A 25,386-nucleotide genomic window follows, 5' to 3' on the forward strand; every position below is an offset into this window, starting at 1 on the left:
AACTCATCCATCACCTCACTTCTCTACCTCTGTTCTGATTCAACCTGGACTGCCTTGACATGAAAAGGTAATAATCCATCATTGAAATGGGAGCGGATAAGTCTGGTGTGGAATTCCGCACCATGGTGCAGTGTGGAGAGAGAAGAAACACAAAGAAAACATCAGGTGTGGAGACTGGTGCTCATGTCGCTGTAAGCATGTGTGTGTGTGTGTGTGTTTTGGCAGCCTTCAGGGTGCTTTGTCTTCATCCTGTTGGTGCAGCTGTGACAGACTCATCTGACCAACAGACTTTTTCAGTCAGCTGGAATCAATAAAGTGAAGCAGAGTGAGTCTAATCACTTCTATTGCTGCAGAACTGTGGGAGACAATCAGATCTTATGAAAATTGATCAACTGTTACAACTGCATGTCGTCAATAAAACCCAAACAGTCTCTGTACAGTGTCTTTGTTAGGGTTTAATGAATCCCTCCAATCTCAACAGACTTCATCCAGTAAACATTTATCACAAATATTGGCAGGCAAGAACTCGGAGGCAGTTGACACATGATAATAATATACATTTAAATAATACAAAATATACATAAATCATTCACTCACACGTCCACACATGCATACTGAACACAGACATGCAAACTTACACAGGGATTTCAGAGAGACAAGACTGTATGGATGTTGTGTTGGCTCCCTGATCACACAGAAGTCGGTTACTGTTTGATGGTCCCATTAAGGCAGGTCTTCCTGAAAAAGCCTAGGATAACCATTTGTTTTGGCTATGAGATCAGATTCACATTAATAGCTACAGCACTCTGGAGAGGAATCTGCCAGAACAACAGCCAAGTCAAGATCAGATGTGAAAAGATGATACTTTAACACATCATGCAATATTACAGAATTAACTGTATAACTAGCAAATCGCTCTGGCTTACTTGAGATGCAAGTTTACAAATCATATGGGGACATCAGCATATAAGGGAATGCAAAAAAACTACAAGCTGGAGGTATCTCCATACTGTTATTCTCTCAATCTTAGGGGCAACTTGTCTACTGGAGAGGGTTGATGATAGAGACGTAGCTCATCTCTAAAAGTGGAAACTGGTTAGAAATTTAGTTTGAGGAACTACAGGCAAGTTACAGAAAAAACCATCAGGATCTAAAATCTAACAAATGACAAATTGTATCTGTATAATGTTATCTCCTGACAAGTTTTATACATATACATAATATGAATTATATTTCTGTGTACCAAATATTAAAATACATATAAGCTGCAGACTATATCTGTCTGACTGTATGTGTCTCCTAAAAACCCAACAAAAGCAGAGAGAACTATATGCTGTGACAGCTTGGTCCCCTAGTTTACACACAAAATTGGAAAGTTAGCGCAGCAGTCAACAGTACAAACTGGATGATATGTAGATGTGACAATAGAAAATAAACTTGAAATTGATTAGCGCTACAGAGCTGGAAAAACAATGTGCACTCATCCTGTAATTTCTGCAAGTGACCACAGTCTGTCTTCAGTGTTGTGTTGCAGTTGACATTGATTAAGTTGGATTTTCACTGCATTTCTATCTAATTTAATTTAATTTGGAACACACCTAATCTAACAGAGTTTTAGCACCTGCTAAAGGGGCTCAGAGGAAGCCCGGTTTTGGAGGTTTTGGAAACTGCTGAATTGTATAAACACATTTTGAATACAAAAAAAAAAAAAAAAAAAACACAGAACAACTTAAATATGCCACATATAATTTACATTTATAGAATTATATACCAACAAACTATGACAAAAAAGAAAAAAGACTATGTTCACGTCTGTCTCTTTCACATTTACAACAACACTTTTGGCCTGAGTGTTTAATTAATGTCTGTCACTACACAATGTTCACAGTGAAAACAGACCCAGTATACAGCTCAGGGGCGACAGCTGATGGAGAAGTAGATCTAAATGTGCTATGGTCATTGGTCCATGAGAAAATAGTGGCGCTGCCACACAATTACAAACACACACACTCTCTCTGCTGTAAACTCACATACACTCTCATACTCTCAAAGCTGTCGTATGACAAGGGAGTTGTTCGTTTCGGCTGGCTACCACAGATGGGTCTCCCGGATCTCAGAGATGATGTTATTGGCTTTTTTAAGTGCCTGAGAAAGAAAAAAAGAGAGATAGTTAAAGCACTGGCCTTAGAATAAGAGATAAAAGAAAAAAGAGGAAGGACTTGCTGTTCTTAATTCTAAGAACCTATTCAGAGAACAAAAGCGTCAGCCAATTTTACCTCAAGCATTTGAGCAACCTCGGTCCGCTGCTGTGCCGTGTCCTGTGACTCAATGAGCAGCTCCTGCAGCAGTGGCTGTTTGTAAAGCTGACCCACCAGCTCACTCTGCAGATGCTCTTTCACAAAGTTCACCAGGAAGTGCATCACTGTCTTGGGCACACTGCGGACACACAGCCCAAAAACAAAATCAGATAATTAGCATCAATAACGCCACCTGAGCTCGACAATAGAAATAGTGGCTCTGGATGTGTTCCAGTCGGACCTGTCCTGGATGCTTTTGCGGACAATGAGGAAGTAGCACTTGATGAGGCGCTGGATGACCTCACAGTCCCTCTGCTCCTTCACACTCAGCTTGCGGGATACGGGCACCGCCTGGCAGAGAAGCCCAACGTGAAAAGTTGATAGTCTACAATGAATTCACTGCTAAGTGTTTCGTCTCACTGCTAATCCCACCACTCACTGTGTCAAGAAGGTTAATGGCCTGACTTCTGCCGGGGCTGCCAAAGCCTGCAGCCGGAGCTTTCTCTTCCGCAACCTTCTCATTCTTCCAGCGCTTCCCTCCATCAAGGGCCTCTGTCTGACAGCGAGAAACCAGAAGAAGTCAGAGGGTCAAAGCAATTTTGGCTGAGCTTGGTATTCCACTAAAATATTTTGAAAGGGACTATGTAGGGATGTGAAACATAACAGTTAAGGCTTTGCAGAGTACATCTGCTGTTTATCCTGACAGAATAAATGATAAATGAGAGTACCTGCTGTAGGGGACAAATAACTACCTGCTGATTGTTGACAGATGCTGAGACCTGCGCTGCATCTGTGAAGTCTGGATGTTTTGTGTTGATGTAGGCCAGCTCTATTGCTACTAAATTGTGCACCTGAAAAAGGGAGCACAAAGAGGAAAGTACCTCAGATGATTAATACTACTTGGATATTGGTTATTATAATTAGTATGAAAGATCATCTCTGCTAAACTGTGGATTACCATTTCATTGGTAATCGGCAAGCGCTTCCGCAGTAATCCAGTCACAACTTCCACAATGGAATCGTGCAGTTTGGGGAATCGCAGAAGCTCCTTGCAAACACAAAAGACACACTTTTTAACCTGCTGACAAAAAAAATTCTACTCTGATTTAGGAAGCTAAGGAGGTGTAAAAAGCATCACTATCTCTTGGCTTACCTGCGTGCTGAAGGAGGAGCAGTGCTGAATGATCCTCTGTAGTTCTTCATGGACGAGCTCTACACAGCGTAGACTGGGCTCCTCCAGCCGTTTAATTTGCCGCTTCACCAGCAACTCAAAGGACACCTCGGGCACAAAAAGTGCTGGCCGAGGACCCTGCAGGGCAAATGAGACACACACACACACACACACACACACACACACACACACACACACACACGCACACACCAGATCTATTATTTACCTGCTCTCCCTCTAAATGAGAGAACTTGACTAGAATTCAAATTACATGAGCAGAAATCAGGAGAAGCTTACCGTTGCATTGCGGATGGCAGTGAGGATATCGAGCTCAGTGAGTCCCCCGAGGGGGTCGATGGACTGCAAAGTGCGGCCAAAGGTCTCATGGAATATGTAACACATCCTAGCACCCCCACAGCTGCAAGAGAGATGGATTCAGCTAGACACTGGCGCTGTTTCTCAGTGCTGTGTGTCAGCACACTTAATCGCTTCAAAATTAAATTCAGTCAACCAAAAAAAAAAAGGTCAATATTTTCTCCCCACATATTTATATGAACTAATTGCTTGTGGTAAGAGAGCTGTGGAAATGATGGTGCCAACTTAAGATGCTGATATCATTTCAATGTACAAATACATTACCCCAAGGTCGTTACTCTAATGACATACTGTACACTGTGCACCCAGGTTAAGTAAATGCTGAGGTCTGCAACAAGGAGGGCTAAATTAAACATAGTAACAATGTGGAAAATGAGAGACAATTCTCTAAATCAAAATTTACGGTCATCATAAAAGCATTTGCTATGCAATGAAGATCCCACTTCTGTGGAGAGGTCAGACTCACAGCTCTGTGGTTTGAATGTGCCTGGCCGTTCCTTCTATGGTGTTGCAGTAATCACTGGCAAACTTGGTGACGATCTGCAGCAAGGTGGCGCTTTGGTCCTCTACTGGCTGGCCGTAGCTGTTGAGCCGTGCCTGGTACTGGGCGCTTAGCACAGTCACACGGGTTTTGAGGTCTGGCAGGCAGTCCCGGATGTGGTGCATGAGCAGTCTGCTGAGAGTTTTGGCCAGATAGTGTGAGCCGGCGCGGGAGGCGAGCGAGGGGTAGTGGCGCTGCAGGAAGGCCTGCTCATCCCTCATAGAGTCCTCGAGGCTCTTCTGGGTATTGATGTCATGCTGGCTCCTGGGAGGATCACCAATTAAAGGAGAGAGAGGGAGTGTAGTCAGACAATCAGGGTAACAAGGACATTTATAATATGTCAACTTGCTGAATACTGAAGCAAAAAACATTATTTACTGAAAATGTAAGAAAACAAGGCTTTAATCTCCAAACCTAAGAAGTAGGTTTACTATTATTACGAACCTGTTAACCACCCCAATAATCCCGAGCCTGACTGGAATGACTCGACCCAGGAGGACCTCCAGAGCATCGGTCCCTGCATCCATCAGATCCAGCTTACTGACCACCAGCAGTGTTCTTCGACCTGACAGACATATAAACACAGCATGAGAACAAAGGACAGTGGACAGTCTTCCATATTTCTCTTTTCATTCTTTATACTGAGGCAGACAGGAGAAAAACTTACAGTAGGACATGATAGAAGACAAACAGAAAACAGGTCCCTGATGGGACAGGATTTGGGGCCAGCAGGGGAACATTTGGGCCTAGATACAGATATCCTCACTACTACACAATCACTGTGCACATTAGGGAGTTTCAGGCCATACTGCCAACTTCCCAGACAATTACCACAGGCGGATTCTCATTATCTATCAATCTATTCTTCAAAGTGCACCGTGATAGCAACATTAAATTTATGAGCAACTGTTAAGTGTCAGGATGCTGTCAGCACTTCAAGACCGGCAGGTCTAATTGCCTGCAATGACTTGTGTGCCTCATGCAATATTCCTGCACATTTAATCATTTAAAAAGTATTTCTACTTGAAGCATCTTACGTAATAAGCACCAATGGAGAAGAAAGAAAATTAAAATGAAATCTGATAGAGAAGAAGCGCCCGTGTGCAAAATTTCCTACCATCTGGATCAACCTCACGAGCCAATTTCAGTGCATCAGAAGTGGCCAAGTCAGAGTTGGCAGGGGACACCGCTAGGATGAGGGAGTTTGGATTGGAGATGAAGGACAAGATCATCTCTTGCACTTGAGACTCGATGTCCTCTGGCTGGTCTCCAACAGGAACCTGAGGCAACAACAATGAGCAGCCGTAGTTACTGTAAGCACAGTGCTGCTGTGACTCTGTGATGACTGCAAATACGCAGCAGTGCAATCAGCATCAATCACCATCTAGTGTGGCTACATTTGTACGCATGAAACAAAATCAAAATCTTTGTCACATGGCTGAGTTTACCTTAGTAATGCCAGGCAAATCAACCAGTGTGAGATTAAGGACTTTGGGGGAGAAAATCTTTAAATAGATGGGCTCAGGACTGATTCCCTGGAGGATATGAAAAGGAAAAAAAAAGAAGAATCCAGTTAAAAAGAGAGCTAAACTCAAGGCATCACTACATTTACATAAATGCTTTTTCTCCTCACCTTGTTGTCACCTGAACTGCGTTCAGTCTCTGCTTCAATTTCTCGGCGAATTTCTGCAAAATCTGTGAAGATCTTTAAAATAGATGAGAGAATGATGCATGATGAAAAGCTTCACGCTACAGGATAAAGGCAGCCAGCACATCATTTGAATCCCTGAGATAAACGTACCTGGTTTTTGCAGTGCAGGAATGTACCCCATTCTTCAGCTTTGACACCTTCACAAACACATAAAAGTGAGTCATTTAACAGAAATGCCTCTAAAATGTAGAATGCAGATAAAATGAAGGTTTAGGGGAGAGATAATGAAAATCGAAAAGAATATGAATACAAATGGACTTTCATGCTAGACAGATGACAAATATCTGAGAGAGTTCACAAAAGAAATGACGAGGCTAAACAAAGACAAGTCCATGCAGACCAAATATACAGAGACCTGGGTAGCTGTTTTGGGCATTTTGTTTTACCGCATTTCCTGAAAAAGTGTTGAAGAAGAAGAAGAAGAGGAAGAAGAAACACTGCATGTTAGCAAAGAGAATTCAAGGCTCTACAAGGACTATCTAGCAGTTCAGGCAGTGAGAGAAGGTGCCATGGCAGAGTGCTAGTCACACATTAACAAGCAGACTCCATGCCTAGACAGAAATAGCAAACCTGCTGTCCTGCTGACATAATCATAATGTACATAAAACCCTGATTGTGTGTTTACAATTAATCATATTTAGAAATAACAGATACATTTTTATGTACCATTCTCGATCTTCAGTCTCTCCTGCAAAGGGGCAACATTAACAAGCTGCAACACCAGGGGTCGTCTTGTGACTATTCCTGATCCCCGAGGCAAGAAATCCCGCCCAACCAGGCTCTCCAGCACAGAGCTCTTTCCACTGCTCTGTAGTGGCACATAATGAAGGCAATTCAGAAACATTTCTAGCACTTAGTCATGTGCAAAGTTTGTCATATGAGTATTCTGTGCATTATGAAGTATAAACATGCTTATACTTGTAATGAAGCTTCTCATTTTTTTTCAATGCTGACCTGAGATCCAACCACGACTATCTGCGGCAGCTGGATGATCTCTGCCCCCACTGTGAGAAAGACCTCCTGCAGCCGGTTGATGGTGGGGATCAGATTCTCCATCCTTCCACTAGACTGGACACACTTACTAAACAGGCAAAATAGAATTAACATACATTAATACAAAGAGAGGATTTTGAATATGATGAACAGCAAAATAACTCGTTACATTAAATCATAGATTACTGTCTTTGTCATTTGCACAGCTCTACTACAAATACTTTCAGATATATACTACCTCATATATAGTGTAAGGTTTTTACTATTTTTTAATATATTACTATATTGTGCCTTACTATGTGTATATACTGTGTCAATTTTTATGCCATGTATGTCCCTATGCCCCCCGCTTTCGTTGCATATGTGCCGGCTGCACAATGTGTGATGACAATAAAACTGAATTGAATTACAACATATTGGGAGTAGTTCATTCTCAAAACACCCTGGAATAATCAAGTTGTAGTTGGCAACAAGAAAACAACGTGCAGAATATGATGTTGCATTTCTACAGTAGAGAAGGACAGTGTTGCCTTTCCTGAGGGAAAGTGGTCCTGATGAGAGAGAGAGGACTGTAACGCCCCGGCAGGACTCACACCAACAACACTATGCTGAATACTAACAGATTATGACACGAAAATAGACCATTTTTATGTCAATCATGTCACTGACTTAATGTCTAACTGGCATGGGAAATTTTTTTAGCAGCGGCTCAAGCCGAGAGGCTCGCTATTAACAGCAGCTGGCTAAAGCTAATTGGTAAAAAAGCAGGAAGTGAAAGAGATGTAGCTTTGTGCTAACACTAGGAAGCTAAGCCGCGGGAACAACCGAAAGCTCCATTCTGACCGTACCGATGTTCAACGAAAAATATCCCTCCTTATTAAACGTATATGTCCTTCATACTTCGTAGAAAACAGGGAACACGCCTATATATCCGTATTTAACCCCGACAGTTATCGAATATTAGCACCAAGAGATGAGCGTCAGTTTACCACCGGGGTGGTACCTCCGACAACCCGATTGGTCGGGAAATACGAATCATGAGCGTTTCTGTCAGCTGATTGGTTGACGCGGAACGGCCCCGCCCCGTTACGTCCCACTACACCATAGATGTATTTTAACCATAGACTGTTTAGCTCAACATCATATTTCTACCTGACCACCTCTACTTTTTATAAGAATAAGAAATACTTTATTAATCCCGCGGGAAATGTGTCACAACAGTACCGTCCAGCATACATTACACACAATAACAGAATAAAATAAAATAGTTAAATAGTAAAACAGAAAAAGTTATTATACATTGTGCAGTCATTATTTTTGTAATATCTAACAAAATGAGAGTAGTGAAATGGATAAAGTTATCCGTTGTACAATGACTATATACATAGTATGTAATCGAATGATTTTAAAAATTATTAATAATTATTAGAATTACTATTATACGGTGTGCAATGTGCAATAGAAACTTATTAGTATACACTGTGCAGAACAATTATACAGTGCAATTCTTAACCAGTTATGAGTTATTTGTGAGAATTGAGAAAGCACAGGGTGGAAAGCATCAGATATAAAATAGCAAAAAGTAAAGGAAGGAGAAAAAAAAGTATCAACAAAACAACACAACAACAAACTTTAAAATTGAGTATTTTTTTCTGTGTTTTAATGTCTGTATATATATAAACATGATATTTACAAATCATACAATGACCATCAGTTAGTTACGGGATAAAACATGTATTACTTTCTTACGGATGGATAACAGAAAAAAACACCTATCCAACACAGACATCACTAATAAATACCCTCCAGTACAAGGTTAGTGTCCCCTGGGAGTTTGTAGCAGCCAGAGATCATGTGAAACCAACAGCATAAATGGATTCCTTTGTATTCAAATCATGTGTGATCAGGTCTTGTGTCATTACTGCAACATCGATGACAAGGACCGATTCAAAGTGGCTAAGTTTTCTTATCCAAGTCCTCGGGTCGTGGATAAGAAAGCCCTATTGCTGAAGCAATCAACAGTCAGTGTTATCCGTGTTCATTCAGCCATTGATTAGGCACACACATGGGGCTCAGCAAGAAAATTGATACTGCATTTTCCATGCCTCACACTCTAAACACTGTATGCATCTCCAAGCACTGAGCACCTCTCCAAAAACAATCACAGTATGCTGGGCATTCTTAGTCCATGTATGAGGTGTCCATGCCTTCGCCATCGGGGTGAAGCAGTCTTCCGGCCAAGCGTTCAATGTCATCTAGACTAAGTTGTCGAAGTGAACGTTCATAATCCTTAAAGAAAAAGAAAACGTGGAGAAGCAGCAGGTTAAATATATTCTACTGAATCCATTTTATTGTAACCATGTCATGTGTGGATGAATATTAGTCTATTTAAATAAAAGCATAGATAGGATAGTAAGGATAACCCTCTTAAATTTCTCAACTTTTCTTCTTTTACAAATAGTTTATTCTCAGAAGGACCTCAAGACCAGGTTGATCCAACACCTCTTACCTAAATATGATAGTCTAGAGCCAGAGACCAAACTAACATCCTTCGTCAAAGATTTACAAGTTTACCACCAAGAAGTTGCTTTGATATTGTAAATAACAGCAATAAACTCAGTAATTTTCCTAACTGAGCTCAATGTTTGTGAGGTTTAAACATATCGATTTAACTTCTATTTTCTAGCGTCTATAATAATAATAATAATAATAATAATAATAATTTACCACAATTTTGGCATTTATAATATATAACCATATATAATCAAGAGTGAATGTAATTTGGATTTTTTGTCACTCAAACAAAAAAAGTTTAATGCCAAAGTGAAAACAAATCAATACAATTTGACATAAATGAGGTACATTCAGTGATTATAGGAACCAAACTGGACTTTATGTTTATGGCTTTCATCATTTTCACCTTCCAGTGTTTTTTACACTGGTCTAAACCACTAAAGTAACTGGTACAAATGATATGATTACACAATATTTTCTCATTTTATGACTGGAAGAGGATTCAAAGGATAAACTTGGTCTTTCCTCCACATTTTTGGGCATTTGCATTTCTTGGCAATATTTGGAGGAGCCTTTGAAACGGAACAGGCCTTGTCAGTTTGGTACGATATAATCACACTAAAAATGCAGACTTCCGAGGATCCAGCCTCAGCTCACCAACACATGGAAACCATCCAGTAACGTCTGAGATGGCAATTCGCACAACTCTCCACTACTTGGACACCGGAAAACACAGTGTGCAGTCCTGATCCACTTGAGATATCTCAGCTTGGTGTGAGGATCATTTCTCAAAACAAATATGCACTCTTTAGACACAAATTAGTTTTGACAGTTCATTGAGCGTACATTAAATAATCACTGAATGAAAAATAAATAAATAAAGCTGATTTTATGACTGATTTTATACCTGTAGGATATGCACTAAAACTAGAATAAACCCCATCAAAAGATAAAGATTTGGTCAGTCAAGTTAATCAATAATTTACTTTGTTTCATATATTAAATGTGATACAATTTATAACATATCATAAACATTTGTTAATGAAATCAATGAATGACATTTAATGTTTTAACATTAAATGTTTCTTTATTTAATTTAAATTCAATTTCAATTGTAATTTAATTTCATTATTTTTATGTTTCTACTTTCATTTCATTTTTTTTGTCTAATCTAATCTAGTTCTTTTTCAAACTCTTATATATTGATGATTATGTAATTTCACATTCACTGCCACAGACAAGTCACCTGTCTCACTATGTCTCTGTGGACATAGTGAGTAACTTAATTCAGCAGTATGATGTAACCATGACAACCCTGCTCCCACTCTTAGTTTAGGAGTTTTACCAGTTCCTTCATAAAAGTTGCTCTCTGCAGTTTTGTAAATAGCTCTTAAGAGGAAACTGTTTGAGAGGAACTTTTAGTACCATTTAGCAGAACTCCTTGTGATAAGATAAGACACTTTTACAGCCCCAGATGTCCGCTGAAAAGAAAATATTAGAAGTGTATCTTTAACCCACAACCCCTACTGGTAGCAAAACATTAATTATGCAATTCAAAATATCGAGATGTTAAAACAGATGAGCAACAATTCAATTGCTTTGATCTTAGATTACAATACCTGGCAGCGAATACGTTGCATTTATATACCTTAATAAGCTGTTCATGGACTTTTGCTGCATCTGCAGGACTGAAGTGCCGAGCAAGGATAGTGGACACTGTCTGCCACACTCCTCCCTGTGTGCCGCTGCTGCTGCTGGCACCCGTCCCTGACGCTCCAGTCCTCTCTCCCACTGGACGGATTACCAGATTCAATTTAGCCTCGGGCCCAATGGAGTAATCACTCAGTCTGTGTTCATCTGAGGAAAGCAATATAGTATTCAATCATCAAAAATTTTAATGTTTGAATTACAGCCCAACCGATACAGGGTTTTTGAGGCCGATATCAATATTGATAGAGAGTTTAAAATATCTGACAATGATATATTTGCTGATATTCATTTTCTTTACACTTTCTTCTTTTTTTCTATAACTGCGACCAATAAATGTACTGGGCAGGATATGTTAGTTGCAAAACAAACTCCTCTCTGGCTGACTTTTGAATGGTGACACTGTTTCAGAACATATTTACGACTAACATATATACTAATACAATACATCTGCGATGAGTTAACATCAGCCAGTATATCGGTCAGGCTCTAGTATGAATCACGAAGAAAATATGTTGGTGGATCAAGCAATTACAGTTCTGCACAAAGGTTATGAGACAACTGTTAGCACATTTACCTGCAAGCGCTTTGCCTTTATAGAGCAACCGCTGCTGATTAGCTGGTATGTTGAGACGTTCGGACACAAGTTCCTTCACTGTGGAGACCTTTTCATCTTCAGTCACCTGAAAGATCAACAGTGTGATGATGAAGCTGCGCAACGTGATGAAAATATCAAGCAAACTTCAGAAGGGCAGAGCCAGTCTGAAATCCGTCCATTGCATAAACTTAACATAAAATGTAATGAATGTGGACTGAATGGCCTCGTTAGTATAGTATATACTTCCTATACAAAACACAGTGACTGGGCCTGTAGTAGTAATATTTATCCTGTAAGCACTGCAAATATAGACAATAATGAGCATGTTAGTCTGGGCGTGTACTTTTTTTTACTTTCAGAGCAGAGCTAGGAGAAATATGGCATGGCCTTGATGACACTTTATTGTGACAGGGTTTAGAGTCACTTGTCTTCCACAGAATACAAAATTTACTTCCCCAATTGACATAAATAACATCAAATGCCGTCACTGCCTGTGCTAGGCATCAATATTGTTCTTCTTTTCCATCAACTACACACAAAACCCCAGAATAATGCAGTGAACAATACGTGAAGATTTAAAAAACAGTGCTCCCCATGCTCACACGATATGCCGATGAAGTTCATACGCTCCTTTAACCACAGCGCTGAAGTTAGCTTCCGATTCAAGGTTAAGAGAATAGTTAAAGGACCAGTGGGAAGGATTAAGTGGCATCTAGCGGTGAGGTTGCAAATTGCAACCAACTGACTACCCCTCTCCTTCATCCCCCCATCCCCCGAAAACTTGCAAAAGGCCCTATCTAGAGCCAGTGTTTGGTTTGTCCATTCTAGGCTACTGTAGAAGATGTAAAGGGCTCATTCTAAGGTAAGAAAAACACAACAATTCTTATTTTCAGGTGATTATACATTAATTAAAACAGAATTATAAATATTATATTCCATTTCTGCCAAGTCCGTTCCACTAGATGCCACTAAATTCTACACACTGCAACTTTAAGGGAAACATAAATAATGATGTTCAGGGGCCGATTCTCTATTTTTGGCACCTCTTACACTTATGAAAGTTACTTATGAGTGTTAGACATCATAGCAAAAGTCTTTATGCTGTTTAAACCCACTTTCAGATTTGTAAAACCTTTATTTTGCTGATGAAAACAGAAAAAAGGGCAATTTCACTGCTCTCCCCATCCAGATCAAAAACCACTGAATCTGAAACTGTGTCTCTAGAGTATTTTTGTTCATCTAGTCAAGATTTGACAGGTCTAAGTATAGTGGGGTTTTTTAATCAGGATCTGGTTGGAGAAATATCAGTGAAATCGCTCTTTTTTTCTTTTATTTCATGAGCTAAATAAAGATTTGACAAATCTGAAAGTGGGTTTAAACAGCATTAACTTGAACTTTCCTCCTCAACCGAATCGGAAGCTAACTTCTGCATCGTCACGTGTCTTTGAACACACATGTGTGAGCCCCAGTTTGTGCCTCATACAACGTTATCATTAGAAAACACCAGGCACAGACTGGGGTTTACATATGTGTGTACAAACACACATGACGATGCAGAAGTTAGCTTCCATCACAGACTGCTGAGAGCAGGATAAGTAACGCTGGTAACTTGTAAAGAAGGAAGTTAAACCGCAGCACTGGCCTAGTATAACCCTTTGTCCTAAGATGCTGCCTTTTGACGTGTTAACAAAACCTACAGTCTTTTTCTTCCTACATGAACTCAGTTATACACAACGAAAGCGGTAACGTAAAGAAGGATGGTAACGGATGACAGTTTTTTATGGCTGCGGCAAGCAAGCTAGCTACATTAACGTCAATTATAACTGGTGTTTAAAACGCTACTGTAGAACTATTCAGTTTGTGCCACATTTTATTAAATCTTTAAATTCAGACATTATTTCTGCTCGGCGTGGGAAAGACAGAACAACCACTACCTGCTAATAAACTAGCTAGCGTAAAGGCTAAGTATCTGCTGCTGCGGGCTAACTTAAGCCCGCGTTACTTAACTTACATGTACGCTGCATTCTTTTCCTTGGAGCGGCTTCACGGTGAGGATCATTTTCGATGGTACTCTGAATTAAACACGAACACACAACGATACGTTCACAGGTTAAGTAATAAAAACCTCCCACACTTTGCTAGCTCGGGACACCCAATGGGCTTCTTCTCCGGGCAGCTGCGGGCTGCTGCTGTTGCTGCTGCGGCTCTCAGGTGAGCCGAGCGCCGCTTACTGGCGGGAGTGTGTTACGACTGAGGATCATTTCACTCGAAAATGACAGAAAGTTATTTTATTATTCTATTATTCTACTCTGGATACTCAGACCATAATTAAATATTAAAACGAAAAAGGAAGACGATTTAAAGGCTGTGCTGGACATTGGAATCTAAAGACCATGTGATTACCATTTTATTATTTATAATTAACCTATTATCATCATTATACTAATTCATTTTGTTTTATTTTTATGAAGAAATTGATCTGAGGCTGCCAGTGAACAAGCTATAGGCTTGACTCTTACTAATTACAATAATCATTAGGTCATCAGCCAGTGTGACTAATCATCCCAACTAATTTTAAAACGCTTTAGTGTAAAAACCCCACAATATATTGGCTTTAGACCAATTGAAAAACTATAATTGTTGTCCCAACACCATCAAAGCATCACTTGCTGTTATAGGCCAATGTGTTTCTATTAACATCACTTGACAGTGTTATGGTAGCTGAGAAATAATTATATTCAAAAAGTCAGAATTTAGACTATTAGGAAAAGCCACAGGTGCCACATGGAAGGAGAGTAAAACCTCTGATTAATGCACACAGCCAGCCTTTAATCTCTGCCTCATGTTCTAGACATCTCGGCTGCAAAATGATTAATGTTCACCACTCAACTTACTATTCCCAAGCCTCTGAAATACCCCAAAGACCCTCTGACCCAATTGGGATCCAGTCCATGCATTTCTCATTACAGCCACCACTGTCTTGGTCATGTGATTGCCTGCTGTCTGTGCCCAGCCCCGGCCAGCCCCGAGCAAGAGAGGAGCATCCTCTCCTTCACTTGGGTGGGTATAAAGGAGATCTGCACCTTGCATGCCGCCAAACAGGGACAAACCTATTGAGGACAAATGAGAAAGACGCTGCATATATATCTATATTCTGTGGTAAGTGATCTTTGTATGTGACGTGAAATACAGCACGGCGTTATATTTTGCAGGACAGAGCATGCATCTGTGTTTACAAACAGTCTGTTACAGACCTAACACACCGCTGTAAGATTTTACCAACTCATTCATTATAATCAGGTTATTATAGCGCGTCTGCGACCGAAATATAAAAAGAGAGATCCATATTTTCCTCCTGCAGGGACTCAAAGTGTGTGTGACTCAATAGTTTATATGTTGTTTTTATCTCCGTGGTATTACTCTAACACTTATGCATTCTGGATGGTCCTTCATTTTTTCTCGTGTTTCTGTTAAGTGTCCTTGAATTTAATAGTTTTTCTTCCATTAAGTTGAGGGAGAGAAAGAGCAATAGACAAATACGAGGACTGCATACTGAAAACTTACTGTGTCAGTAATGCGTTTGTACATGCATGCCACCTATGTCATAAACCATACTGCAAGCTCATCGATCAAAGAAAGGAGTGTTCTTTTATTGCATGAAACTGTCTCATAGTATTAGCTTTGAGCATGTTTCTCCTTATTCAGCCCTCCGAAAAGGATGCCGTAAAATATGTTTCATTAATACAGCATACTCTCCTATGTATGCTAATTAGATGAGTCCAAGTAGAAGCCATAAACACTTATTGATTCCCCCTATTATATTACTAATATGAGTAATATTAATACAAGTAATCTCAGGAGGGGATGCAGATGAATGACAGAATAGACTGTTAAACTTTGAGTCAACTGAGATGTGGATTGTAGCTGCAACTCAATATCAGAAAGTAATCCCTAATATTTTCTACGTTCAGTGTGTGTGAACCCACTGTGTTTATGTATGGTTGTGTGTGCAAACAGTAACAGATACCACCTGGTGTTTGGAGGTAATGGGTACGCTTCGGGACCTCCAATTTGCCCTGCAACTAAAGATTGAGGAGCTTCGCCAGAGGGACACACTAATAGATGAGTTAGAGCTGGAGTTGGATACCAAGGATGAACTGATTCGGAGACTGCAGGAAGAACTGGATCGCTACAGAGCCACTGTCTCCCTCACAGGTCCCTCTGCAGTCGGTGGTGGTACAGAACATGCTGGTTTTACATTATATGTCATATTTTAAAGCATCAACAGGTAGTGTGATGGAAAAAAAAAATTCAGATAGGCCAGTGACTCTTCAGATCCTCCACAACATATAATTATTCAAAAATAGTTAAAATACCCAAAAAGTAAAAAACAAATTCAAACAATCAAGAAATACACTGAAACAGGCAGAGTTCAGTGTAATTGTAGATTTACTGTGTATTCAGCAAGATACAAGCAAATCAGAGGCTGGTTCATGAAGCAGACACTCAAAAACCAAACGAAAAAGCATTGTCTTATATATTATAGTCTCAAAGGCACCTCCTATTCTTCAAATTCTGGGGACTTTCCATCATCCGATTATATGTTGGCTTCCCATGGACCAACAAATTTTGGGGATTTTCCATCCCACTCCTCACTACCATATCATGCATCACGTTTGCAAACAGGTTATCTTCTTCTTCTTGTTTTCTTACCAAGCTTACTCCCTTACCATGTCAGTCACTTTTTGTTGTTTTTCCCCAGTTGTCTGGTCCTGTGCTGGCAGTTCAACCTACCACATCTTGTTGTTTCCCTCAGACATCAAAGGCTTTTTCTGGCACTTGTACCCACGACTCCTACAACATTGGTCCAAACATCTGATGATGATGTTCACACTCTACATTGTACATGAGTCCTCACTTCATGATCTTTGGCATCTTCTTATGCTCTGCTGTAGTACACATACAATTTATCATAGCACAGACACAGACACAGACACACACACACACACACACACACACACATTAATACACATTATTATGATTACCTGCAGCACACATATACTATGTTGATCACAGAAAAAAGACACTACAGTAGCAGTAGAGCCCTAAACCCGGCTTACTGTGTTTTTTTTATAGCTTGCTCCGCTCAAGGTGAGGACAACCAGAGAGCCAAAAGGGAGACCGTTATTTCTGAGCCCTTCACTCTGGACCCGGTGACTCTCGCCATGGTTTTCCACAGGAGCTGTGACAAAAGCCAGGAGTAAGAGCACACATGCCCTCAGCTCCTACCTGCTATTACTGAGAAATGTGTCTCTCAAATGTTCAAGAGCTTTCTACAATTCTTGAATGAAGTGTCACGGTAGCCTGTGACACTTCATTCAAGACTTCTTAATATTTTGCCCTTAAATGTTACATCAGTATCCTGCCCTCATGCCATCAGGTCTCGGAAGCTGATTCAGGCAGCGTTTCTGAAGAATGACTTGTTGAAAAACCTCGATGAAGGAGAAATCAGAGCCATCATCGCCTGTATGTACTCCACCACCATCCATCAAGGCTGTTATGTCATTCAGGAGGGGACCAACGGGGCTCAGGCTTATGTTGTGGAAGGTAAATCATTTTCTTCTTACAACCGCTAACATAAATCATGCTTGAGGATATTTATTAACATTTACTCGAGATGACAACTGCTAAAAGAACAGTCAGATGGAACTATTCTTTTTTGTATTATATTTATATATCAGTTGTCTTACTGCTGGCTCACAGTTCAAGCATATAGCAATCTGACACTGCTCTCAGACACGTGTGATGTAAGAGTAGCATGTTTGAGCAAGAAAAGAAGATGCACTCGGGGGAATAACGAGCGACCCACATTGATGTTTGTGTTGAAATGTCAACTTGATACAAGAGGGAGGAGAAAAGCGGTTCTTTGCCTTGCCCCGGTTTACAGGGTTCATCAGTGCTTGATTGTCCTCAGGAATCTTGGCTGCGTTTGTAATGTGACAGCTAATAGAGAGAGGCTGCTCCCTATTTTTCTCCTGTCATACTAACCAGTGAGAGGTGGTGGCCTTGTTCGGTGCAGGGATGATTGCATATCTGCTGGTCGTACAGTATATCTCAGATAGCTGGAAGGCCTCCTTACAAATACAAAAACACATTTAGAAAAGCACAGTTTTTGATCACACGTGCATAGTAGAGTTCTACATATTATGATCGTGCATGTCTTCACTGAGTGTGTGTTTACTGCAGAAGGGAGGCTGGAAATGACAAAAGACGGACTGAAGGTGCTCACAGTTGAACCAGAAGACATGTTTGGAGAGGTGGCACTCCTCTACAACTGCACCTATACCTACTCTGTCGCAGGTATCAAAGCATTGTGTCAGCTTTTTGGTTTTGTAATTTCATGCTGATATGGAAATACATGTGGGGTTTCGCTGTGATTAATTTTGATTTGTTGGGGATATAAATAATTCTTGTTTAAGAGAATATCACAAGCAGGCGGATTTCTGGCTTTCTTGGTCTTAGACAGAAGACATCAGTTGAATTTGAAATCAAAGACCTTTGGAGACAACACCACAGCTTCAAATATTTTTTTTTTCTCAGTGATGTGGGGAGTTTTAAACATTTTCTTCTTTCCTGCCATCTTACTGTCACATCTCCTCTCTGCACTCCTACATGCAGTAACGTCTTTGTTCGTGGATATTGAATTTTCACAGTTATGTACAAGTAACATTTTCAGAAACAGTTTGTAGTCGGTGCTCTTTTCTTGTAGTTATATTATGACCTACACATATATGCTGTAAGAATTTGTGATATTCCCCAGAAAATGGAAAGCCTGCTTTTATTTCCACCCAGCATCTGATGGCAGAATCTAGTGGGAAAACTTTCTCAGCCATCTCTACATGACCTGGTTTCACAAATAAATAGGCTGTGGAAATGGCTAGGATGGCTTTAAATGGAAAAATCTGTTTTTTGCCTTGTTTGGTCCCTAAGCATCTTATTCTCTTTTTATACTGCTTTCTTTATCTTGTGACCACCAGTCAGCTTTTCCAATTTACTGTTCCACACTATATGTCTGCTCTGGTAACAATGCTCCACTTGTGTCGGCAGTCTGGTGTCCTTTGTTCGATGTCCATTTCTGTCAGCCCTTCCCTTGGATCTCTTCAGGGTCCTCTTCCTCCTGACCTGAAATTACTTTTTTTTTTTTTCATTTTTGCCATCTGAGACCAACAATAAGGATATTGCTTGTGTGGTCTCCTTTGACAGTGATAAAGGTGCAGGTGAAAACGGGGCTTCATCATTAGGTCATGGAAGTGCATAGAATGTACTGCAGGAAATGTCAGAAAATCCTCCTTTGTGGATAAGGTTTTATTTGCTAAAAATATCCTGCACGGCTTTCGCACGCAAATAAAAAGCAATGGCCATGAATTATGTGTCTCATGGAGGATAAGTAAAAAAGCAGATGAAGTATATCCAAATGCTGCAGTTGAGATATCAGGACTACTCCTCATTATCAGATGGTGGATGTAATTAGACCATTTAGAGGACATCCACTTCCGTTTGCAGGAAGCTTCAGTGAACTAATCAATATGTCATTATTAATTCACAACACCCTCTTTCAAGCCCTGTTATAAGGAAGAGTGTAATAATAAGTAAGGAAATCAGATTAGATTTATATTAAAAGTCCTCCTCTGTAAGAAAAAGAAGTACTCATGTTGCAGGCTGCCTGCTCTTCACACTGTAGCACATTCTGTCCTCTAATATCAAACCTTGCTCTGTATTGTATACACACATTCATCACAGAGTTCACACATCTTTGAGAGCCATTTGAATACTGCAGCACCACTGACACAGCCTTTCTTTTCATCTGCAGCACAAACGGACAGCAAGCTGTGGGTTATTGACCGCAAGAGTTACCAGACCATACTTACGCAGAGCGGTCTCAACAGCCTTTCTTATTCAATGGAGCTGCTTAGCAGGTGAACATGATACCGATACACTTGATTTGACACAAAAAAAAGGCCCAGTAACCTGCTTTGTATTCTAGCTCCTTCAACACAACATCACCAGGGCCATGTTGTTTGTCAGTCACCACACTGCTGCGTAAAGGTCTTAAGTACTTTTCTGTGTGGTTTCACTATCACACGATGTCAACACTCCCATGATATGGTTCTAAATATGCCACCCAAGACCGGTGGAAAGATTAAATGAAACTCTTTTCAAACCTGTCCTTGTGGATAGTATCTTATCATGCCTTCCTGTGTGTCTGCAGCGTTCCCTGTCTGCAGTCATTGCCAGAGGATGTCATCATGAAAATGTCTGATCTCCTGGAAGAGGTACAGATTAAGCACTTAAAATCAGAAGCACTATGTTGTGTAACCATCACTCGTTCATCAAACAAAATCCAACCAATAGATTATGTGTACAGACAGAGGTAAACAATCGTGGGTACACACGGTGCTGTGATAGAATCAGAATTAATCCCTCACTGCTACCAGCCCTCGTCTTTGTTTCTGTAAGAGAGCTGGTTCTCTCATCAAATAATTTTCCACTGTTTTCTCCTATCAATGTCATTCGTGCTCCACAGACACACTACACTGAAGGTGACTACATCATTCGACAAGGAGCTATGGGAGACACCTTTTATATCATTAGCAAAGGCCAGGTAAAGTTTTATATTGTCTGCCTGCTGCACAGATGAAACGAGGCTTTCAGAGAAAAAGGGTTTAGAATCTGTGAGGACGAAATGTCAGCGCAGGGTTTTGAAATTGCTTTATGACGGTGATAATTGACTTTGGCACTCTCTTTTTGATTCGCCAGGTTAAAGTGACAGAAAAGAAGCCAGGCCATGAAGAGCTTTCTAAGCTTTCTGAGAGACAGTGGTTTGGAGAAAAAGCTCTGTGGGGGTAAGAAGGAAATAATGCACTTTTAGAAGAAGCACTAAAGGAAATTATGAAAACAGTACAGGATGGTAAAAAGTGTCATTTATGCCTGCATGATATATTGATTTTCTTTATTTGTTTTTATGTTGTGTGCTTTGTATTGATCTGTTTTGATAAGATTTCCTCATCTTGTTTTCCTCTCTGTCTCTAGAGAGGATGTTCGGGCTGTGAATGTGATTGCTGCTGGTGAAGTTACATGTTTGTTAATAGACAGAGAGTAAGTCAATAAATTGAGTTAATAAAGTTCTCTGCAGAGGCAAGGCGTCTGCTTCTGCTGCTTTACTCTAAATTGAAAATAAATTGATGTCCTTATCCAGTCATTTGTAGGATGTTCATTGTCAGGAAATATATTTCTGTCCTCCAGGACCTTCAAAGATATCATCAGTGGGTTGGTATTTGACAGTGGTAATGAGGTTCTGCAAAACACTGAATCCAAAGTCGAGTAAGGAGCATTATAATACTGTTTTGTATTAACAATTACATGTTATTTGTACCCATGGAAACTACAAGCTCACCCCTCTTTTCCTTGTGAGCAGGTCAGACAAGGATGCTGCGCTCCTCTCATCTTCCATCTTAAGTGATTTCCAGATTATTTGCACCCTGGGAGTTGGGGAGTTGGGTCACGTAGACTTGGTGAGGGTTGATCTTATAGCAGCTCACACACAATGACACAAATCCCCTGCACTGCTGCCGTCTCGAGATTCCATGTGTCTGTAATGTAACATATTGATTTTCACCTCTGTCAGGTGCAGCTAAAGAGCAATGTCAAGTGTCTCTCTGCCATGAGGGTCCTTAAGAAGAAGCTGATTCTCAACAACGGTCAACGAGAGCACATACTGAGAGAGCAGCGCATCCTAATGGAGGCTCATTGTCCGTTCATAGTCAGGTGTCTGTTCTTAAACAGCTTCTAATTAGGATTGTTTTCAGTTTAATCATTTTAAAAAGTATCTTTCAGGTGTCTGGTAGCCAAGTGATTAAGAAGCATACCATAAAAAGTCTGTGTTTCAACTCCTGCCAGGGAACCATGTCGCCTCCCTCTCTCCCCCTGTGCTTCTGTATCTTTACCATCTCAATCAAATGAAAGCAATAAAATCTTTAACATGTTGCTCTACTTTTTTTTAACCGCAGGCTACACAAAACCTTTAGAGATGCAGAGTGCCTCTACATGTTGACAGAGGCTTGTCTTTGTGGTGATCTTTGCAGTCTACTCGGAGATAAGTAAGTATTTTTGGACTAAAGGAAATTAAGACTTAAGGCACTTTTTGTCATCATACTGATAAAATATTTATTGTGCTACCACTGTGTTTTTTTCCCAAGCTTTCAACACAATGCAATTTTAACACTGATCGTCTGCAGCACACATTCAAATCAACACTCTGCATACTGTTATAGAGGCTGTTTGGACGAATGCAGCACCAGGTTCTACACTGCTTGTGTTGTTGAGGCCCTGAGCTTTCTTCACTATCGAGGTGTCGTCTATAGAGACGTCAAGCCTGAAAATGTTGTCCTGGACGAGCATGGTTACGCCAAACTGGTAGTACAACTTGCATTCACATTTTGATTATGAAATGTTAATCCTTTAAATTTTAACAACGGATATCTGCCTTTTTGTTAGATTGGCTTCAGGTGTGCAAAGAAGATTGAAGTGGGTAAGAAAACTTGGACGTTCTGTGGTACTCCAGGCTATATGGCCCCTGAAATCATCCTGAACAAAGGCCACAATATATCTGCAGACCTCTGGTCACTGGGTGTTTTTGTGTTTGAACTTCTGAGCGGCGAGTAGGTTTTACAGTTTTGTTCAGCAACTAATTTCTTCAGTCATGGATAGAAATGATAGTTATTGGCAGATGTTTTTGTCTCCAGACTTCCATTCAGTGGCTTCGACCCAATGAAGATTCTCACTGCGACCATTCGTGGCATCGATCAGATTGACTTCCCAAAAACCATCAGCAAAAGTGCCTCCAGCCTCATAAAGAAACTGTGCAGGTGTTGTAAATATGACCCACTAGAGCAGATCATTATGCTGTGCAGCCGTGAATTATAATATGAAAGCTAATGACAGTTTTCAGCTTATTTTATAGCGCTTTTTCAGATCAACACAGCTTGTGCTTGAGGAATATGCAGTATCACCTCTCGGCCAACAGAATCTGATTATTAATTCATAGTTTACTTATTTGTGTGTTCTCTTTCACTCTCCATCGCCAAGGAGCAATCCCTCGGAGAGATTGGGCAGTCAGAGAAACGGGGCCAAGAACATTCAGAAGCACAAGTAAGATGACAGATTTATTACACTGGAGGAAAGCTCTGAGGTCTGTGCTTGGAAACATGGTTTTATAGGTTGTGATGCTCTGTTTTTATCCAGATGGTTCGAAGGATTCAACTGGGAAGGGCTTTGTAAAGGAACTTTAAGCCCACCACTCATTCTCAAAGTAAAACACACTTACTATTCGTTGCAATGAGTAGACCTTTCTTTGTTGTGTACAGTAATAGGCTGTAGACTGTGTTGCCTTATTATTATTTTTCCTCTTCTTTTGTCTTTAAGGTTAAACATCTTTTGGACAGCAGTACATACAGTCATTATACTGGAGACTCAGCCGAGCCGTGCACAGACTGGGATGATTTCTGAAGGATGAGCTGTGAATTGGAGCAAAAACTATATAACAATGTTTTTTCTCTTAAAGGTTTAGTCGTCATAAATAATTCACTGCCGCCAGTCTTACTGTCATCAAGAATTAATTATATTTTCAGAAAAAAAGTATTTTCCACAATATCAGTAATTGCAGATATTGTTTAATAAACGTACCATGCTGCCTGTGAGCTGAGACTGTTTTTGATTGCAAAACCCTAAACTATAGATTTATATTTAAAAAAAAGAGTTCAGTAATGTCACTGCAGTTGAATGAAACTACTCAATAAACAAATAGACTTCATCTCACTGTCTTTGATTTCCTCTGAAATGTTACATTCTCACTACTAGTTTCACTTTTGATTGTATGGTTCTTCTGTAATAATTGATGTGTCCCCAAAATGTATGACGACAATTAAGTGACGTCAGAGTTGGCTCAGTCTGGGAAAAGCTTAAAGCCTCAGAAAGTTAGAAAGATTAATACAGGAAGTTGTTTGATTTTGACTTGAAAATAAAGTAAGGTGACTGAAAAAAAAAAGAAAGTTGATGCCAAAATGTGTAGTGAAACGTGTCATTGTCATAAAGAAGGGGATAATAGATTATTGTGATGGTATCCTGATGAGAAGATGCTTTAGTGACAGGTATATAGGAGAGGAAAACACCCCTGATTTCCATAGAATTTTCATTTTTATCTATTCTATATAAGGCTTTGACTGAACTGGTCTCTCTGCCAGTTTGTGTCATCAATCTGTCAAACTTGCTTTTTTTCCTTTTTTGATATTGAATGTTGGCAGAGTGGAGTAAAAATAATCAATTTAAATAATATTTTAACTTATCTGTCAGGCTATTATTATCCTCTAATAATTGTCAAACTTGAGTGCGTCCAGCGCTTGCATTCACCTGGCTTTTATCTTGAAATGTGTGACCAGTGTTACACTGTATTTGGTGACCATTCAGATTCTGTGACCTGCAGTATTGGAAGAAGTACTCAGAGCCTTTAATTAAAAGACCAGTATGTAGAATTTAGTGGCATCTAGTAGAACAGACTTGGCAGAAATGGAATATAATATTCATAAGTAGGCCTATGCCTTAATGAGCGTTTAATCACTTCAAAATAAGAATCGTGTTTTTGTTACCTTAGAATGAGCCCTTTATATCTACATAGGGACCAGGTTCTCTTCCACAGAGCCTGCCATGTTGCACCGCCATGTTTCTACAGTAGCCCAGAACAGACAAACCAAACACTGGCTCTAGAGAGGATCTTTCGCGTTATTCGCAAGTTTCTACACACCTGGAAGCAAGTAGGTCTATCTGCAGACTCTCAGTATCTACACGACACACCCACTTGGTTAGGTTTAGGCATGAGCAGTGAAATGGTTAAGGTTAGGGGTGCAGTAAAGTGGGCGTGTTATGTAGTAAAGGGGGTGTGTTGTGTAGTCTGCGCGACTGAAGACGAAGACAGATCCTTCTTCTTGAAAGGGGTGGGGGTCGGGGGGTATTCAGATGGTTGGAGTCTTCAACCTCACCGCTAGATGCCACTAAATCCTACACACTGGTCCTCTAAGTCAGTAGTTGTCAAAGTGGGGTCCAGGGACCCCAAGGGGTCCTTGAGAAGGTTCCAGGGGGTTCCCAGCAAAAGGGGAATAATTTATTTTCACTATAATGCCATCCATAAGTAACACAATGATAGAATGTATAATTATTTTGGTCATGGGTCTCATACACTGTCTGTAAGAAAAAACATCTAAAAGCAAAAATCTTATCAGATGGGGGTCCGGGTCTAATTTGTGTCAATTTAGGTCCTTGACGTGAAAAAGTTTGAGAACCACTGCTTTAAACAGTATCAGTACCACAGTGTAAAAATACTTAATCACAAGTAAAAATCCTGCATTTAAAATCCAACTTAAGTAAAAG

General features: G+C 40.1%; 3 protein-coding genes across 11 annotated transcripts; 1 reads left to right on the forward strand and 2 right to left on the reverse strand.

Annotated features, from left to right (window-relative positions):
- Window positions 1-435: 435 nt before the first annotated feature.
- si:dkey-32e23.4 (dynamin-1-like protein) lies at window positions 436-8,115 on the reverse strand. Of its 2 annotated transcripts, XM_044368601.1 has the most exons (18): window positions 7,937-8,115; window positions 7,050-7,176; window positions 6,762-6,903; window positions 6,451-6,489; window positions 6,186-6,232; window positions 6,018-6,089; window positions 5,833-5,919; window positions 5,502-5,664; window positions 4,829-4,949; window positions 4,310-4,648; window positions 3,766-3,886; window positions 3,451-3,606; window positions 3,256-3,345; window positions 3,050-3,148; window positions 2,737-2,853; window positions 2,539-2,648; window positions 2,277-2,436; window positions 436-2,145 (listed from the first exon to the last, which is right to left on the reverse strand). In XM_044368601.1, exons 2-18 carry the CDS (start codon window positions 7,149-7,151, stop codon window positions 2,089-2,091), a joined length of 2,022 nt encoding a protein of 673 aa, XP_044224536.1. In that variant the 5' UTR covers window positions 7,152-7,176; window positions 7,937-8,115; the 3' UTR covers window positions 436-2,088. The 2 variants fall into 2 exon arrangements, with proteins under 2 accessions (XP_044224536.1, XP_044224537.1); XM_044368602.1 differs by lacking the exon at window positions 6,451-6,489 and having other exon boundaries at window positions 7,937-8,114.
- A 604-nt stretch (window positions 8,116-8,719) lies between these two features.
- On the reverse strand, window positions 8,720-14,095 carry ubl4a (ubiquitin like 4A). The gene is made up of 4 exons (XM_044368604.1): window positions 13,919-14,095; window positions 11,887-11,992; window positions 11,251-11,459; window positions 8,720-9,377 (listed from the first exon to the last, which is right to left on the reverse strand). The coding sequence occupies exons 1-4, from the start codon at window positions 13,964-13,966 to the stop codon at window positions 9,270-9,272; spliced, it is 471 nt and encodes a 156-aa protein (XP_044224539.1). The 5' UTR covers window positions 13,967-14,095; the 3' UTR covers window positions 8,720-9,269.
- Window positions 14,036-23,776, forward strand: prkg1l (protein kinase cGMP-dependent 1, like). 8 transcript variants are annotated; one of them, XM_044368597.1, is made up of 21 exons: window positions 14,036-14,118; window positions 14,877-14,967; window positions 15,925-16,143; window positions 17,044-17,167; window positions 17,348-17,514; window positions 18,154-18,267; window positions 19,778-19,883; window positions 20,177-20,240; window positions 20,492-20,569; window positions 20,725-20,810; window positions 20,998-21,063; window positions 21,211-21,288; window positions 21,383-21,479; window positions 21,593-21,732; window positions 21,975-22,064; window positions 22,239-22,380; window positions 22,462-22,625; window positions 22,710-22,832; window positions 23,053-23,115; window positions 23,209-23,275; window positions 23,389-23,776. In XM_044368597.1, the coding sequence occupies exons 3-21, from the start codon at window positions 15,954-15,956 to the stop codon at window positions 23,470-23,472; spliced, it is 2,043 nt and encodes a 680-aa protein (XP_044224532.1). In that variant the 5' UTR covers window positions 14,036-14,118; window positions 14,877-14,967; window positions 15,925-15,953; the 3' UTR covers window positions 23,473-23,776. The 8 variants fall into 8 exon arrangements, with proteins under 8 accessions (XP_044224532.1, XP_044224524.1, XP_044224500.1 ...); XM_044368565.1 differs by lacking the exon at window positions 14,036-14,118 and having other exon boundaries at window positions 14,132-15,066; XM_044368573.1 differs by lacking the exon at window positions 14,036-14,118 and having other exon boundaries at window positions 14,132-15,066; window positions 15,925-16,122.
- The last annotated feature ends 1,610 nt before the right edge of the window (window positions 23,777-25,386 follow it).

Source organism: Thunnus albacares, chromosome 2 (genome assembly GCF_914725855.1).
Source record: "Thunnus albacares chromosome 2, fThuAlb1.1, whole genome shotgun sequence".
Classification (NCBI taxonomy): domain Eukaryota; kingdom Metazoa; phylum Chordata; class Actinopteri; order Scombriformes; family Scombridae; genus Thunnus; species Thunnus albacares.

Coding starts and splice junctions, on each gene's coding strand:
- si:dkey-32e23.4 (XM_044368601.1), bottom strand. CDS start 7,151: ATGGAGAATCTGATCCCCACCATCAACCGGCTGCAGGAGGTCTTTCTC. Junction 6,090..6,185: donor TCCTGCACTGCAAAAACCAG/GTACGTTTATCT, acceptor TCTATTTTAAAG/ATCTTCACAGATTTTGCAGA. Junction 2,649..2,736: donor CCATTAACCTTCTTGACACA/GTGAGTGGTGGG, acceptor CTTCTCTGCCAG/GCGGTGCCCGTATCCCGCAA.
- ubl4a (XM_044368604.1), bottom strand. CDS start 13,966: ATGATCCTCACCGTGAAGCCGCTCCAAGGAAAAGAATGCAGCGTACAT. Junction 11,460..11,886: donor TAAAGGCAAAGCGCTTGCAG/GTAAATGTGCTA, acceptor TGCTTTCCTCAG/ATGAACACAGACTGAGTGAT. Junction 9,378..11,250: donor TCCATGAACAGCTTATTAAG/GTATATAAATGC, acceptor TTTTTCTTTAAG/GATTATGAACGTTCACTTCG.
- prkg1l (XM_044368565.1), top strand. CDS start 14,775: ATGATTAATGTTCACCACTCAACTTACTATTCCCAAGCCTCTGAAATA. Junction 17,515..18,153: donor TCAGGCTTATGTTGTGGAAG/GTAAATCATTTT, acceptor TGTTTACTGCAG/AAGGGAGGCTGGAAATGACA. Junction 22,626..22,709: donor TTTGAACTTCTGAGCGGCGA/GTAGGTTTTACA, acceptor TTTTGTCTCCAG/ACTTCCATTCAGTGGCTTCG.